Source organism: Uloborus diversus, chromosome 4 (assembly GCF_026930045.1).
Source record: "Uloborus diversus isolate 005 chromosome 4, Udiv.v.3.1, whole genome shotgun sequence".
NCBI classification, from domain to species: Eukaryota; Metazoa; Arthropoda; class Arachnida; order Araneae; family Uloboridae; genus Uloborus; species Uloborus diversus.
In genome coordinates this window covers 108,037,279-108,055,974 of record NC_072734.1, presented here as the reverse complement: position 1 = coordinate 108,055,974, position 18,696 = coordinate 108,037,279, and the positions used below count along the sequence as shown (strand labels likewise).

The 18,696-nt window shown below is 35.7% G+C and overlaps 1 protein-coding gene across 1 annotated transcript in view; it reads right to left on the bottom strand.

Annotated features, from left to right (window-relative positions):
• The window catches only part of LOC129220752 (uncharacterized), a 55,110-nt gene that overhangs the window by 11,491 nt on the left and 24,923 nt on the right, over positions 1-18,696 (bottom strand). Inside the window, exons 2-3 of the mRNA XM_054855180.1 lie at positions 6,826-6,963; positions 45-133 (exon numbers count right to left, since the gene is read on the bottom strand). Of these exons, the coding sequence (XP_054711155.1) occupies positions 45-133; positions 6,826-6,963 (227 nt within the window). The remainder of the gene's footprint in view (positions 1-44; positions 134-6,825; positions 6,964-18,696) is intronic.

The window sequence follows — 18,696 nt, the reverse complement described above, 5'->3', positions numbered from 1 at the left end:
CAGACAATTACTCATTATTAAAGAAATGATTAGATCTAAATTACCTGGCAGAAAATTCTAAGGGAGAAGTAGGCAAAAGGGATTGATCTTCACCACCAACTAGTTGTTCCTCCATTTCTGAAGAATCAAAAGGCTGAAAAGAAAGAGTTTATTTAATTCAATTAATCACTCAGCAGTATTGGATAGTAATTCTGGAAAGGGTAGTAATTCAAGTTAAAAGTAAATGAGGGGCCGTGGTAGCCCGATCGGTAGAGTGTCGGACTCGGGGCCGGAGGGTCCTGAGTTCGAACCTCGATGGTCGAAGACCCACCGTCGTCATTAAAGGGGACTGGGCGACGTTAAATATGCTCGTGGTCTCAATGTCCTCCAAGTGAAACGATACCTCTGGGGGTGCTAGCGCCAGGTAGCTATTAGCTCCTAGACTAGTTCTAAATTCATATTAACTGTTCGATCCAGTGATGGTGCTGCCATCTATCGGTATATAAAATAATGGAGGCAAGGCACTTAGTATGCAGTCCTCGACATAAATACAGTTGTAGTAAGTTGTGACTCTGAATAGAAATAGGATTAGGAATAGGAAAAGTAAATGAATAAAACATCAAAGGCTAAGAAAAAAATGACGACTGAAAAAAAAATAAAAAGATTTGTTTCTGACAGATTAAAGTTTTTGCAATCAAGAATTGATAGTTTAGGGTCAGTTGGGGGAAAAATGAAACATAGAAACAATCTCTATTACCACGCTTGTGGTAATTTTTGAAACTGAACTGTTGGTGAGTTAAGACTAGGTTACTTATAGAACACATTTTGAGAGTTTCGCGTGTTTCTAAACAATGGGGTCGTTTCCAAAATTTTAAAAGTATCTTTTTCTGAAAGAGCATGCTTAAAAACTTAGGTTTTAGCCATTTTTTAAATAATTTGACAAAGTTAAATATTTTTAACAATTATTTCAATCGGTGCGTAGGTTGAAATTTATTTTTCCCGCTTCCACACATGATATCACAAGTGATGAAATGCCATTCACTGATGCCATTAGCGCACAGCGCAAATTATCGTAACCTGGAACCGCAGTTGACGGCAAAGCGTTAACATTTAGCTCGGCAATGGAGTTAGCGCGCCAAAGCACATCACTTGTAACGTCATAAAGACCACGCCTTATTTCCAAAATCGAACAATTAAAAAAAAATAAATAAAAAATAACTGTTGGAAAAAAAAAATTTTGACTCCATGCTTTTTTTTTTTTTCATATTCTATCGATTTCAGTGACTAAAAGTAGTACTTTTGACTGAAGGAAACAACCCCATTGTGTAGGAGTCATCATTGTTTAAAGATGACATTGTGAAAAATGCTGTCTTTTAAAATTTAGTGATATAAACTTTTCCAGCTGGACCACAATGAGAACTAACTAGTTTCAATTAGTTTTAATTGTCATATGAAGGGTCACTAAAACAGATTTACCTATGAGTTTCACTTTCCCAGATATTTTAATGTGGAATTGAATTGTTTCCATTTGTCCCATAAATGATGTGCTCTAGGGATAAATAGAAACACCTAAAGTAAGAAATAACAAAGTCAGGAAAGCACAACTAAATTTTGATTTAAGTTAAAATGCTCCGAAATGGTGGATCATCGTTGTGAAACGAATTGACACGGGTGCAAAGTGAAATAATTACGACTAAGCTTTTCTGAGCTTTTTCAAAATGAACAAATTGGGGATAAAAAATATTTTTGATCAAATGAATCAGTAAATAAAAGGTTGAATGAATTAATGAAAAAATACTGAAAAAAGTAAGTGAATAATTAAATTAATTAATGCATGAGGACAAGTAAATGAGTGAGTAAAAGAGTGAATGAATAAGAAAATAAGTGAATGAAAGAATCTCTAAGTGAATTATTAAATTGAGCTATGTTAATAAAGTTTAGATCCTACTGAGTTTAATTGGACATTCCACTTGCTGCCAATACAAAATTCAGCACCTCTATCTCAAAAACTGGTATTGTTTCACTTGACTAAAAGTGCTGAATATAGTCCATTAACGCAACAGAATAAACATATGCATGCATTTTCCTGTTTCCCTATATATAATGAACTCCCCCATCATCTGAACACTTTTATTCGGTTCCATGATCGAGTGCTCAGAGTCGATAGAGTCCACTGTATAATGAGGATGAAATCATTCATTTTGTCTACAAGTTAAAAAGTTCTTTCTGACAGAGTCTATAAAAAGCAAATCTGTTTCGTAAATTAGAAATTACAAATTATTTCAATTCTCATGCTAATCTTTTTGCTCTGTTTATAATGGAACAGTTAATTGCTCAAATAAAAAATAAGATTGGGGTGTCTATTTTCCAGTAGCTTACTATACCTTTTAGCGTGAAGCCTCAGGATCACAATATAGCGCGGAATCGGGAGAAGTGGTGTGTTCTTCTTCCTATGTGTTCTGACACAAATTTTTAGAACGATTTTCAATAGGATCATTATTTCAAAAACTATCCGGAGATAAGACGGACACATACAGCATACACATACTGTGCAACCACGGATTGAATGGAATTGGCAAACGTACAATTAAGACGAGTCTATCTGAATAAGGGGGAAAGCAAAAATTGAATGTGTTCGCGTGTTCCGCTCATTTGAATGAGACTCTGCTTAACTTAGAGGCTAATATACATCTGCAAAAGCTGACATTCCTAAAACCTAATGGACACGTCCATTTCCGCCTGTAAGCCGGATGTTTGCCTTGCCATACAATCCGTGGTCGGACTGTATTTTACAAGCCTACTTTCGAATTTTATTTAAAGCATTTGTTAAATTTATTCATTTTTGACATTCTTGTCTTTAGTGGTGTTTCACGGAGTTTACGGGATATTAGGACCGTTCTTTCATTATTTTCTTATTTATTTTCCAATGGTTTCTTCTGGAAATAAGGCAAGGGGAAAGAGGAGTAAGGTTCAGCTAAATCTCAAACCAGAAAAATGACAACAGACAGTTTATACAGAGAACTTGAATGGAACTGGACGTTGAAATACAGGTAGTTATTAAAATAATAGAAACACCTGTGATTAAAAGTGACTTTTTTTGAATGCGCTTTAATAAAGAATAAAACTAGAAATCTGGGTTTTTTTCTTTAAATTTATAAATAGCAATGTATATACTCAGGTAGTATATGGTTATCTAACGAAAGTTCTGTAAATTTTGGATTTTTTTCAAATGCGTGAAATTTCGGATCTCCCAAATTTTTAAGGGGTCTAAGGACCTTTAATCTTCAGAATTTTCGATTTTCTGGAAAAAATATATGTTATGCACAATTTTATTCTGAACAATTTGATACCTTATTTATTACCATACGCCAAAAACTTTTCGAGTTATTGTAAAAATGCGTAAACTTTCCCCGTAGAGATTTATGTTAACAGCAGCTGTTTAAGCCTCTTTTTCTCAGGTGCCGATTTCTTCGGTTTTCTCGTTTTGCGCGCATGATATTTCAGAAAGTTTTTATATATTCCCGTAAAACTTTTAATGCATATTTTTCTGATACATCTTAACGATCTGAACCTGAATTTCAACTAAAAAATTAAAGTTAATATTTAAAAATAAATATTTTTTTATCCAAAAGTTTGTAAATTTTCGATATTAACTTACCGAATTTCAAAAAAAAAAAAAAAAAAATAAATAAATAAATAATTAAAAAAAAAAAAATAAATTTAGGTTCAGGTCATAAATATAAACCAGATAAACATACATTAAAAGTTTTACAGAAATATATAAGAAACTTTCTGAGATATCATGCGCGCAAAACGAGAAAACCGAAGAAACCGGCACCTGAGAAAAAGAGGCTTAAACAGCTACTGTTAACATAAATCTCTACGGGGAAAGTTTAGGCATTTTTACAATAACTCGAAAAGTTTTTGGCGTATAGTAATACATAAGGTATCAAATTGTTCAGAATTAAACTGTGCATAACATATATTTTTTCCAGAAAATCGAAAATTTTGAAGTTTAAAGGTCCTTAGACCCCTTAAAGAGGCCAAGTTGTTGCAGCGCGTTTAGTCGGAGCAAGTTTAACTGAAACATCTAAATTTTTTGGCGTTTCTAGAGGTACAGTATCTAAAGTCATGACAGCATACACACAGGCGGTAAGACAATCTCGGCAAAGCGAAACAGTTGACGGAAAGAGAAGCTTAGGAAAAGAAACCGAAGGGTATTGAAGTGGAGCGAACAACAGCAGCAAATGTGACCACAGCTCTATCACCATCTGGATTTGCCAGTGTAATTGATTACAACTAGAAGGACATCTTTATGAACAGAACATTTACGGAAGAGTAGCGATTCTCAAATATTTTCCCAAGTGTTTCCATTATTTTGATAACTACCTGTAAAATTATCTCAGTAAAAATGTCAAGAAATACACTCCTGTTTGTGAAAATTGCAACACCACGAAGGATTTACGCGCGAGAGCTGAAAATTGCAGGAAATGTAAAGTAGGGCATGATATGCAAATGATTAGAATTACAGACTGGTAGCTCATGCGTATGCTGAGCAGCGCCCTCTGAACGGCGGATCGAACCGAATATAAATAGACAGATGTAGCGAGGCGTGTATGATTGTCGGTGGTTATATGCTACAGTAAACGTTAACTGAATCTTTACTATGCCTCTTCGACGAAAGAAAGCGATATTCGAGAAAATTTCGGAGCTTGAACGGGACAGAATCGTCGGCCTTCGTGAAGCTGGGTTGTCTTATCGCGCAGTAGCCGCTCGTGTGCAGCGTAACAGCAGCACAATCATGCGTGTTTGGAAGCAGTGGACGGACGAGGGTCGGACAGCTCGGAAATCCGGGAGTGGACCCCGAAATGTGACGTCTCATGATGACAGACACTTGGTGCGTATGGCGCTGGCGGACTGCACAGCTTCCTCCAGAGAATTGGCAGCTACAGGTGTTTCATTGTGTGCTTCATCAATTCGGAGACGTCTGCTGCAGCGTGGGCTGAGCGCAAGGATTCCTTTATACAGGATTCCTCTCACGCAAAAAACCATCGCCGCGTGCGGCTACAATGCGCCAATGTGCATAGGAGCTGGCGTGCTGATTGGCAGCTGGTCGTCTTTTCTGACGAATCTCGCTTCAATTTGTGGCACCATGATGGCCGAATTCGTGTCAGGTGCTATGCCGGTGAAAGGCACATTTCGGAGTGCATTATCGAACGCCATAGTGGACGAACACCCGGAGTTATGGTCTGGGGTGCCATAGCATATCATGGACGATCACAATTGCTACGAATTGTAGGCAATTTGAACAGTACCCGATACATAAACGAAGTTTTATAGCCCCAAGCTATTCCTTTCCTACAAGGATTGCCAAGGGCTGTATTCCAGCAGGATGATGTCCATCCACATGTCGCCAGGACTGTCAAATCCTACCTTTATTCGCAGCAGGTACAGCTTCTTCCTTGGCCTGCATATTCCCCGGATATGTCACCGATTGAACATTGGTGGGATTTCGTTGGGCGGCGTCTCGCTCGAGATCCTCGTGCTGTTGCTTCGGCAGAAGAACTTTGGTTGCGCATACAAACAACATAGAGTACTCTTCCGCAGGCAGATGTTCAAACTTTGTTTCACTCCATGCCAAATCGGGTAGCAGCTCATATTGCGGCGCGTGGTGGCCACACAAAATACTAATTTCTATCTCTTTTTAACACGCTTTTATTAACTTCACCTGTATGTATGTATGTATTTATGTATGTATCTTGTAACGGAATCTTGCAGCTCAAATTTCGCCCACTTCCTGCGATCGGATTGTTTTGAAATTTGGCACGCGACCTCAGACCCCATGACAATGCAATATTCTATAATCAAATTAATTAAGTAACTCTTTTAATTGTTAGTTTCCTCCAATTTTAATCAATATTTTGGCATAAATCCAACAATGTGAAAAAGGAAAAATTTAAAAAAATACATTAAAAAATGCTCGCAAAAATTATTTAAAAATATCTACAAAAACCTTTAATTTTTCTGCATCAGACAAAATTTGTTCCAATGTTCTAAGGTAATTAGAACATGAAATATAACTGTTTTTAGCTAATTTCATGCTAAAATTTAGGTGAGCCTTCAATTGGAAATTCATTGCTGATCAGACCATTGTTGAACAAAACTTTTATTCAAATGCATCTCAAAATTTCAAAATAATATAAATAAATATGATTTCCGCAAACATACATCGATGACTCACAGTAGTTTCCCATCGGGGTGTCCTTGTCTTAACTTTAAGATATTACCTCGCACTCGTTTTATAAATAATTTCGTCGCCTGATAATTCTCCAACATAAGACTAAAAAACAGAAAAATAAAATAATAGGTTTAAAAAACTAAAAAAACACGCTTTCGTAGCAAAATGAACTAAAAAGTGAAAAATAATCTTTGAATGATAGTAGTTGACCAATCACTTTATTTTAATGTAATACAAAAAAGCGTGGGGGGCTTCTTATCAGTTGTCTTGAATTTCTTCCGTTTGTTGTCCAAGCAAAAAAGGTAAATAGGCAGCACCCACGCTTTTTTGTATTACATTAAAATTAAGTGATTGGTCAACTACTATCATTCAAAGATTATTTTTCACTTTTTAGTTTATTTTGCTACGAAAGCGTGTTTTTTTTAGTTTTTTAAACTATTATTTTATTATTGTTTGTTTGGTTTGAAAATGTAATCATTTATTTGTACCGTTACCACTCAACTGTGTATTTAATTTCATTCAACTATGATGCTTCCTTCATGGTGTTGCAATTTTCACAAACAGGAGTGTATTTAAAGAAATAAAAATACTGAACAAAACCTGCTTACTTCTATTTCTTGTGAAATCACATCAGGATCCTTATTCTCTTCGCCATTTTGAAATTCTTCAGTATTATTTTCATCTATTTCTAGACTATCATTGTATTCACTCGAACTCTGCTCAAAATTTTGTGCACCTTTCATTTTCTAAAACAGAAAAAATATACTATTACAAAGAGCAACAGAAATGTAAAGGGTGGTAGTATGGTCGTAACAGTGCTTACATTCATTTGTATCAACATACTAGGATTAGAAATATGGTTCAAACCTAGTGTTTTGGGGAAGTATTCTGGTTTCCCCCTCCCCCTCCCTTCATTGCGAAACTCTGGCACCTATGAGTTGATTCAGTGTAAAAACTAGGGTCATGACTTCAAAAAAAAAAAAAGAAATCAGTCTGTGGTAGAAATGAATAAACTTTTTGATACAGAATCGGAAAATGACAGTCATTTTGTTTAATTGAAGGGCTTGGGGCAAGAATGTGATTGTTTTATTTTTAGAACTTTTCAAAGGTGTTATACATTGTACAAGGTGCTCCGTTTTAACCTGCAAAACCTCTATTTTCGCAACCGTTAGTCCTAGACCTAGACGCATACTTCCAATTGTAAAAATGTTCAAAATCAGATGCAGGGTTGAAATATTGAAAGTTTGAAGCGAAAATAAAAATGAGTCCAAAAATACAAAATTTAACTTTTTATACGGGCATTAGGTCCCCTAACTTATATTTAGGGAAATACTCTCTATTGAAAAATATTATAAACACAAAAAACTGGACATTTGTGCGACCAAAATTTGCGGAGATATTAGTTTGAAATTTTTAGGGACCGTAAAATAATTAACATCGAAAATTTTCGCCCGGCTAGTCGAATAGCGAACTTTTAGACAAGGTATGATAATGAAACAAGTTTTGTAAAAAAGTCGGAAAATTTACATTTTTCATTGTTTTGAAAACCAAATACAGATGCTATAGTACTAACAAAATACAAAGAATTCGAAATTAAACATATGAAGTATTGATTTCCTGCAAGTTAACACATAAAAGGAAAAAGAAACGTAAGAGAGATGAACAATATATGTATCGAAAAAATATTATGTTCTGCTTAAAATGTTTTCCTTGGACCAAAATACATAGTTGGATACCGGATAAAAATTCTGATTGTACGTTTTGCAGCATCCATGGGAGGAGCTGCTTCGGTGTCCCGTCATGCTGAAACCACATCTTTTTGAGGTCTGCTAACGAAACATAATCATCTAGGAAGTCAGATAAACATCGTAACATATCCTCATACTTTTTGGAGGTTAAAGTTCCAGCAGGGTCGGACTGGGTCCTCAAAAAGGCGCATACCCCAATTTTTCTGAAGGTGCATGCCAATGGGGGGGGGGGGGATCGCGGAAAGGATATAGACGATCATTTTAGAGGAGCGATCAGTGGCGGATCCAGGCGATCCTGTTGAGAGGGGCGATTGCTTAATTCATTAAGGGGGGGGAGGGGGGACTAATAAAAATAAAAAATTTTAAAAAGTTAAAAATTTGTAGCATGTTTTTTTTTTTTTTTTTTTTTTTGGCCCCGAATAATGTGTAATGTGCTTCGCTCAAAGAGTTTGAATGAAAGTTATAAGTGTTTCGAGTATCACACACACAAGAATAAAAAAACTGAAAAAAAGAGTTTCTACTAATATTCCGGATCTATTATCTAAATTAAACCCTTTAACTTTTGATTCGTTTGAAAACTCGTGAAGTTTTTTCAGTTGTTATTCAGGTCCGCAATTGTTTTTTTCCCTTATAGGTTGCAGCAACAAAATGGCATCTCTTTTTACCAGTTTACGTAATGAACATAATGAAATACTAAAATTGCATTTGTAAATAAAATTTGAAGATAGTTTTGGATTTGTTTGTTGATTGAGTTTTGTTTAATATTCGCGCAAAGGAAGGAGTGTTTGCAGGCTGTCTCCCGAAAATTTTTCTTCGGAACGCATTTTTAGACTATTTGGAGGTTAACAAGTAAAAGGGAGGTTTGGGGGTCCCGTTCCGGAATCTTTTTTTAATTTAAGGGTATATTTTCGAAAACACAATTATTTGCTATCTTTGTGTTCTTGAAGGAAAAGATGAGAGGCATGAGTTCTCCCCAGTTGCTTTATGATAGCTTCAAAAACGCGATTTTAGTGTTGCTAAAAACCAGGGGGTTCGGGGGCTTACCCCTGGAAATTTTTTTTGTAATTGAACTCCTAAAAACGCAATTGTAGACCATCTTTGATGGCGTAGCAGAAGACATGGGGTTCAGAACTTTTCAACAGAAACTTGTCGATGTTAGGAGTTCCAAAAAGGCTGTTTTAGACAATCTTTGAACGATGTTGAAACATGAGGAAAGAAAGACGGAAAGAAAGACATGGGGGCTCCTCCCCGGAAATTTTTTTAAATTGAAGTCTCAAAAACGCAGTTGTAAGCCAATTTAATGACGTAGCGGGAAGGAACTGGGTTTGGAACTTTCCATCGGGGGAAATTGTTGGAAATTGGAGCTTTGAAATACGATGGTTAGCCATCTTTGGTAGCGTAAAGGGAAGGGATTGAGTCCGGAGTAAACCCTCAAATTTTCAATATTGAAACTTCAAAAACATAAGTTAGTGGGTCTTCATTGACGTTAGGAGAAGAACTCGAGATTGAGGGCTCTCCCCTGAAATGTTTTCGGAACTGAAGTTCTAAAAACGTAATTGAAAGCCCTCATTAACGACATTTTCGAAAAAGTTTTCGATTCCGGCGATTTTTTCGAAATTGAAGCTCCAAAAGAATTCAAAAGTTTTGACAATCTTCGATGGCATTGGAGAGAGGGGGTTGAGGAACTTTCCCGTACAAATTTTTCGGAATTAAAGTCATAAAAATACAGTTGTAGACGATTTTTTGTGATGTGCTGGGGGGTGTAGAGAGAGAGAGAGAGTTTGGTGACCTTTTCCCGGAATTTTTTTAACACAATTTTAGACGATTTTTGTTTATTTGGGAGAGGAGAGATTTTGTGGACTTCCCATTGAAATTGTTAAAACTTGACTGTAGGCCATCATTGTTAACTTTTAGGGGAAAGCACGTTTCACTAGTTTTTTCAATCAAGTGCCAAAAACGGCAATTTAGAAAAAATAATGAACAAGTACATTCCGAATTTCTGAAGTCGCCCAGTGGTTTGATTTCTCATCTTCTGAGAGAGATTTTTTTTCACTAGGCGACATTAATGTCAAGTGGTCATTATGTTATAAAATGCACTGCTACATATCTATACGAAATTCAACTTTTCCACTATGAAATTCATTAAAACTAAGTGTAGAAAAACTCACTGACAAACGCCTAGACAACTGCATTCAAACGGCAACCCATACCGACTCTACCAACAATAATAAACTTGTTCATGTAATTCAAAAATGCAGTTTCAGACTAACTTCGATGATGTTAAAAGATAAAGAGAGAAGGTCTAGTGGCCTTATCTCCAGAAATTGTTTTTAATTTCAATCTTAAAACGCTATTGCGGTCCATCTTTAATGACATTAGGGAAAAAAATACGATTCGAAACTTTCTTCCAGAACGTTTTCGAAATCGAAGTTCCAGAATAGGCAGTCTTTTTGATTGAAGATTCGAAGGTCTCTCCCTTTACTTTTTTTTGAAATAAGAGTCTTAAAAACGCTCTTGTTGGTCATTTTGGAAAAATTACGGAAAGGGAGGGGAGATGGGATAGAAGGAACTTTTCCCGGCAATTTTTCGAAATTGAAACTCAAAAGACGGAAAATTTTAGACGATAACATTAGGGAAACCGGGCTCGGAGGAAAATTTTCGAAACTTCAAAATGAGGGGAAGGTATGGGAGCTTTCGAATCAATTAGAAAACTTCGTTCTGAATTTGCAAGACAAGCTTTTTTTTTTTCAATTTTGTTTTTCAGCGAAGGCGTTTGTATTGCATTTCATCTTAAAGAGTAGGAAGGGCGCACCTGCCCTCGGGCAGGCTGGCAGGCGGGCCAGTCCGAGCCTGAGTTCCAGCAAAAAGAAGGGTCCCACTAACGTTCCCTTCCAGACCACACCAAACGTTAACGGACCATCGCACCTGATGCTTACTGGGGCTTGGATATGTGGATTCTGCAGAGACCAAAAGTGAGTGTTTTACCTATTCGCAATACCAGTTCTTGAAAATGTACACTCGTATGTCACTCAAAAGCGACGGATCCCTTTCTAACTTGTTCATAATAATAAAATTGCTAAAATCGAACTGCCTATCTTCATCTCCAGGTGAAAATGCTTGTACCATTTGCGGTTGATAAGCATGAGCGTCGTAAACATTTAAAACTCTCCATACTTGTGTGTTTGATGAAGCACATGCTTTGCTAGTGTCTTTAATACTTGAATGCGGATACGCAAGAGCATATCTCAAAATTTCTTCGTCTGTGACATGCATATTCAAACTGCTGTCTCTATTACGCTTTTCTACGCTACCCGTTTCCCGTAAACGCTTTGCAACACCTAATACCGTATGTGTAGAGGGTTTGCTATGATTTGGAAACGTATTTGCATATTGCCTAGCAGCTTATTTCTCATTTCGATTATATTGCCCATAAAGCAGCAAGCAGCACCATTTCTACATCCTGTTCCGTAGAGTACATTTTAACTTTCAGAACTGGCGAAATGTATCTGGTTAAGCCAATTTTATTCTGCAGTGAAGGGCTTATGTAATTTCAAGCAATCACTATGCAGTCTGTGAAATTTACATATAAGCAAATAAATAACGAAACATTTTCATTCTTTCTTATTCAAATTTTAAGTTTTTTCTTATTTAAATTTCTTTATTAAATAACTTTAAATAGTTAAAACGTTTTCACACACAAAAAAATATTTTGTTATTCGAGAGCTCTAAATGGTGTACATACACTAATTAATACGATACAAACTTAATTTTGCGGGAAGACAGTAGTTACGGTTTCAAACATTGCGCCTTTCTCAGCGGAAAATTTTTAGATACGCTCTTTTAGCACATATATGCCCCTTGAAAATACGTAAAACAACATGAGTGTAAAGTGGTATAAGTCACTAAATTTCACATTTCATATCTAAGTAAATATATGTCGCATTAATGTCTATTTTTTTATATTTCGTAATAATTTTCAATGGAGATTATTTCCCTAAATATAAGTTAGGAGACCTAGGGCCCGAATAAAAAGTTCCTTTTGTATTTTTTGGACTATTTTTTTTTTTTTTTTGTTTGCTTCAAAACTTCAATATCTTAATCCTGCACCTGATTTTGAATATCTTTGCAATTGGAAGTATACATCTAAGACTAACGGTTGCGAAAATAAAGGTCTTGCAGGTTAAAACGGAACACCCTGTACATTCTGCAATACTAAAACCAGGTCAGGGGTGCCCATCCCCCCCAAGCTCAATGGCGCAAATTCCCCCGCAAAAATTTTCTCGCTTTCGAATTGGGTTAAACATAACAGTTTTTAGTGTTTCCTGTCAAATTCACGGGGGGGGGGGGGGCTGAGGGTAACGCTAACAAATACCATTTGAACTGAAATATTGTTGGATTGTTGACCCGCCTTGCCTTTCTTAATTTTAAAATTTGGACCTTGAGTAAACAAGTTTTGTGTACCCTGAATTTTGCTACACATTATTTTTTATTTAATTTTTTTTTTCAAACGTAAGAATAATTATAGGTACAACTTTCTGGCTGGGGATGGAGTCATTACTAGATGTATACAATATGAACCGTGAAACGGAAATTTATCGTCACTTAGATGGGGGTCCGGGGAGTTTCTTCCCCGGAAAATTTTCGAAATTTTAATTTTAAAACCACAGTTTTTACACAATCTCTGGTGATGTTAGGGGAATAAAAGGTTTGGTGGTCCCTTCCCGGTAATTTTTCAATATTGAAACTTTAAAATCGCAGTTGTAAATAGTCTACCGTTGTGTTAAGGAGGGCTTTCCTTTGTTTTCAAAATTGTACTTCTAAAAACGCAGTTTTAGACTATCTGTGGTAATGTTGAGGAAAGAAGAGATCCTAGGGCTCGCCACTGGAAAATTTTCAAAATTAATGTCTTAAAAACGCTATGCATGGCTGAGGGACAAGCAGTTTTCTTGAATTGAAGTTCTTAAATCGCAATTGAAGCCGATCTTTGTGACGTTAAGAAAGAGTTTTCGGAAGCTCTCCCGGAATTTTCTCGATATTGAAGACCTAAAAACCAAATGTAAGACGACTTTTTAATGCTGACGAGATTAGGGAGGTGGGAGGGAGCGCTCCACTTAAATTTCCGAACTTGTTGCTTTAAAAACGCAGTTTTGATATATCTTGATAATGTTAGTGGAAGATGAATTTCGGTGCCATTCCCTCAGCAATTTTTTGAAATTAATACTCCAAAAACGCAATTCTAGGCTTGTCGTGTTAAGGCAAGTGGGGGGAATCAGGGGCTCTCTACTATAAACTTTTCAAAATTTCATTACTAGAAACGCAGTTTTAGATGACTCTTGATGATAAAGAGGGTGTCATTCTTGCGTTACAGTGGGGGCACTCTCTTGGAAGTTTTCCAAAATTGAAGTCGCATAGCCAAAAAAGATGGATCACACACACCATGACAGATATTTTTCGGAAATCCTCAAAAATGGATTCAGCTATTCTGCACACATCGAAAATCAGAACTCGAGAATTTTAACGAATCAAATATCCTTCTATACATATCAGATATGGAAATATGATTTCGTAAATATGATTTACGAAAAATAATTTAAACACCTTAAGAACAGACTGTTCTACTTCCATCAGCGAAAACCAACATCACTAAAAGTTTTAATAAAAATCATCTAATGATAAATTGAAACAATCAGTTTAAAAATGGTAGAGAAGATGGGAGTAAAGTGAAATAAAAAATTCTTCATAAGCTTAAGCTAGTTAATGAAGAAAATATATTTATTGTCGATTGGAGGGACTTCAAAACTAGTTCTTAACGATTGTCAAGGTGCAAATGAATCAATGAAAGACTAGAGCATACTGGTCGGAATTATTACAAACAATAAAACATTTTTGACCTCCCTCCCTCTCATCACTGTCACACGTATTCATCATGCAGAATTGTGCTACTTTCAGAAAATTTATAAGATATTGAAAAGAAACCAAATCGTCTGAGTTAGCTTTGAAACTAATACCAACTCCATGCCATCTGTGATACTCCTTCCTTTGAAAAAGAGACACGGTCATTAAATTTTGGAAAAAAATACCAGGGCCGTCGCTATTTCAAAAAACTGAAGGGGTGGGGGGGGGGGGGGGTACGCTTTTGGCGGCCCCTTAATTTTTTCAAACTCATGTTCGAATATGCAGAGAGAGAGAAGATTTGGCTTCTGGTTTAGTGGGGATAGTCATATTACCAGACCTTAGTACTAGCAATATAAATAATCGTAAGGATAATATTCAATCAGAATTGAGAGGTGTCAGACGGCTAACTTCTTGCATTCTTTTGCAATATGAAGACATAAAAACGCAGTTTTAAACTATATTTTAAGTTTGGGAGGAAGGGGAGAGGAGTTCCAGGATAACCTCAGCCGATAATTTTCCAAATTTAAGTTCTCAACACAATCGTACGTTATATTTAATTATGTACAGAAGAGGGGTCCGGGAGCTCTCCCTCGGGAATTTTCAAGACTGTTATTTGAAAAACACAGTTTTAGACGATCCATAGTGAAGTTAAGGGAGGAAGAAACTCGGGTATCATCGTTCTATAATTTTTCAAAATGCAAACTTCAAGCACACATTTCCAATTGTGATTGTAAGTCGTAAAAGGGGGTCCGGGGGCTCTCCCCCGGGAAAAATTTGAAAATTGTAGTTCGAAAAATGCAGTTTTAGACGATCTATGGTGATTTTAAGGGGAAGAGAGATGTGCCCCCACCCCGAAATTTTTTGAAATTTTGAAGTCTTAAAAACGCGATTGCAGACTTTTTTTGTTAAAATTTAGTGTACCACCAGTTTCTTGAAATCAAAGCTCCGAAAACGTAATTTAAGCCAACCGTCGATGAAAAGGGGAGGGAGTTTTGAAGGGGCTCGCGACCAGAAATGTTTTGTAATTGAATCACTAAAAGCGAGATTTAAGACATTTTTCGATGATGTGGGAGAGAGAGAGAGAGACATTCTCTCGAAAAAAAAATCAATCCGTAGAAGGTTTTGGAGATCTCTTCCCCGAAAAATTTTCTAAATTGAAGCCTTAACAATGAAATTTTTGAGGATCTTCGGTAATATTTGGAGGACGACAGTTTCGGGACTTTGGGAGTTTTTTTTTTAAATTCAAGTTCAAAAGACGAAATTTATTCGACCTTGAATGAGGATGAATGATTAATTGAGAGGGCATTTCTCGGAGGTTACATTGGGAGCACTCTCACGGTTTTTTAGAAATTGCAGTCCTAAATACTCAGGTGTAGACCATCTTTAATGATATTAGGCTAAATGATGGGGTTTGAGAACATTTTTCTGGGATTTTTTCAAAACCTAAATTTTAAAAACTCACTTCCAGACCAGCTTTGGGGACGTAAAAAGAAGAGTTTGGAACTCCTCACTCTTCGTTTCAGTTTGACTACGTTCCTGCTATCTTCATTGTCAATTTTAATTACTGATAAACATATTGTGGTACTATTTTCTTCCAATTTTCCTTCGCCAAACACTATTATTTGCATGGATTTTCCAGCAAATAATATTGTTTGGCGAAGGAAAATTGGAATAAAACTTTGAATTTCCCCCCCTAATATTTTTGCTTTCTTGCGTACAAGCGTTTGCGGCCTTGGAAAAAGGACTTTTAACATTTTGAACAGATGTGGTAATTTTCTGCGATACCTTAGGTCTCTATTCCACTTCATTTTATTTTAAATATGCCACCTGCATCTCTTGATCAAACTGTGATTTACTTACGATTTTTACATTCAAAAATTTAGAACTTTTGGTGTGAGTATTCATTACAATACTTTGAATTTCTTTTTGCATTTAACTTATTATTTTATTATTTTTTCTCTCTATTTCAAATTTATTTCGGTGACCCTCACATTTTTCTCCACTAGCAATGATTTTCAGGACAATATTTTTCATAAATAATTTTAAAAAAAAAATACACATGGGAATGTTTTCGCGAACCCTGTCCTATGGGCTGTTCTAATGAAGCTGTCCTATTTATTTATTTATTTTAACTGAAGAACCATGAAGCATAGTTTTGTATAACCAGGGCCGCCGAGAGACAAGGCGTGCACCATGTTAGTTTTGTCGCCTTTCCTTCCTCCCATTATGCTAATTTTACTCTATGCTCATTACTTTAATTTGAGCCGAGCCCATAGTTTCCGACTAGGCTGGCATACCCACTCTGCGGCCTAGTGAAGCGCAAATGAAATTGGCGGCCCCACTTCTGAAAAATTGGGGGGTGTAGCACCGTCCCCCCCCCCCTCTTGGCGACGGTCCTGAAAAGTACGTAAAAAAAGTATTATTAATGCATCTATTTCTTGTTGAATAAGTTTAAATACTTTTTCTTTCCAAAATTCAAAAATTTCATGTTCTAAAGAAAAAAAAAGTTCTGGAAAAAAAATCCCCCCCCCCAAAAATTTTGATGGCGCAACTTGCGCCATAATCCCCCCTTGTGGGCACCCCTGAAAACCAGATAGGTTTTCCTCCAAATGACACAATCCATTGTCATGTTTATTTCAATTTTAGCTATGAGAAACAAAAATTTTAATCAAAAAGTCACTCCTTGTGACTTTTCACATTTCTGTCCCGAGTCCTTCAATTGTAAAACTAGTTTTCGCGGCAATGAGATTGAAAATTCTTAAACTTTAGTACTCTCAGCACAGTCAAAACATATTTGAAATAAATTGGACATTCAAATATTTATGCTTTGCGTTTCTGGTGCAGTTCTGTCACTAATTTCACCCTTCTCCTGAAAAAAATATTCGCGCACGATATACCAACAATGGATTTTTCAATGCATGCAAGTGAATTGTACATAGCTGCAAAGCAATTTTACTTCGAAATTTCAATCAAAATCAGGCTTCCATACATACAGTGGCTCTCAAAAGTGTTCGTACACCTTGAAATTTTGTAGTAAAGCCAACATAACGCAAAACTGAATTCGAATATGAAGTCCAATTTTTTTTCACACCATTCCTATGCTATTCTGAATAAAACCCAGTAGTTTTTTTTAGAATATTGCCAGATTTTATTTTACAAATTTGTCAAAAAACGAAGAGACAGAGAAAAAATACGCCACAAAAGTCATCGTACACTGAAATAGTTTTGAATAAATTCATAATTAAAATTATCATATGTGGTTTTTTTGTTATTTTTGCATTGTAATGATACTGTAAAGTCATTTGCCTTTCATTTTTTGTTTATTTATTCCCTAATATTCTGCTTAATATTTTAAAATGACAGGTATGCGTAAAAAACAACAAACACGATTCGAAAATTGATTTTTTCCATCTCAGTAGCCGTAAATTGGTTTGAAATATCTCTAAATTGGTTAATTTATACCATTCTATAGCGGAGGGCTTGAAAAAATGCTTTAAAGACAAGAATAGGATCGAAAACAAGGTAAGAAAAGGTCAACTGGCAAAGTTAACAAAGCGTGATCGGAGGTTTACAGTTAAAAAAAATATGAAAAATACACATTTTAGAACTGAAAAAGTTTCTGTAGAATTGAATGAAACATTTTACGTTTAATTTTTACCTAAAATTGTTCGCCAAGTTCTCTGATTAGCTAGATTGAATGGGACCTCTTCCCGCAGAAATTTTCTTGTTCGTACGAAAAACAGTAAGATTACACTTTCCGTCGTAAAATCAAAGATAAATAAGCTCAAAACGTTTTAGAACAACGTCTTACTTATAGACGAAAATAAATTCAACATTTTGGGTTAAATTGTTATATAATTGTAAATGAAAGAAAAAAATGAGGAATTTAATCTTAAGAACTTTTGGATCGGTTAATCAGGACGGTGAAGGTATTCTTGTGTAAGGGTGCATCTCAGCATCAGGACTTGGAAATTTGGAATTTTTTGATGAAATAATGAATTATGCTGTTCATTTAAATATTTTAAAAAGCAATTTAAAACTATTACCCCAAAATTTGGTAATCAGAAACAACTTTGTTTTTTATCAAGATAACGATAAGAAGCACACGTTCGCATTTGGTGCCTCAAAATTTGTCCTTAAGCTTAGAAATATCTCCTTTATCGCTAGATTTAAACTTAATGGAACATGTTTGGAGATATCTGGTGGCTAGATTACGAAAATACACCATTGAAACAAAAAGCGAACTAGAAACAGTAAGACTCGTAGTGCGGCTGAACACTTACTCAGAAATCGCACAAAAGAAGAAAGAAAAAACAATGAAATCTATTTCCAGACGTTTAAAAGCTGTTGTTGTTACTGCATGATATCCTACTAAATAACAACTTAGTAAAAAGTTAGATTATTTACTAATTTTTTGACATTTTTTCAAAGTGTACGAAGACTTTTGTGAGATAAAATTTCCGGCACTGTTTGGTTTTTGATTTTTAAAAAATTAAGTTTTAATCTTTTTTAAAAATTTTCATGTATTTTTGTTAAAAATAGATCATAGATCTTATAATAAAATACCTATTCCGAAATATTAATTCTAACCAATGGATAAGGGCCTATTTCATTGAAAGTCATAGGTGTACGAACACTTTTGGGAGCCACTGTACATTTGAGATAAAAGAACAGATTATTTACACGCAGTGCTACGGCTGGGCGGGATGGTGTTAAGGCGTTGACCTCATACGCCTTTGTGCCGCGGTCCAAGTCGATGGATTGTAGAGCTGCAGAAAGTCGGCAATGCCCATGTTGTATGCAGCACGTAAAAAATTGGCTGCATACTTGTTTAGC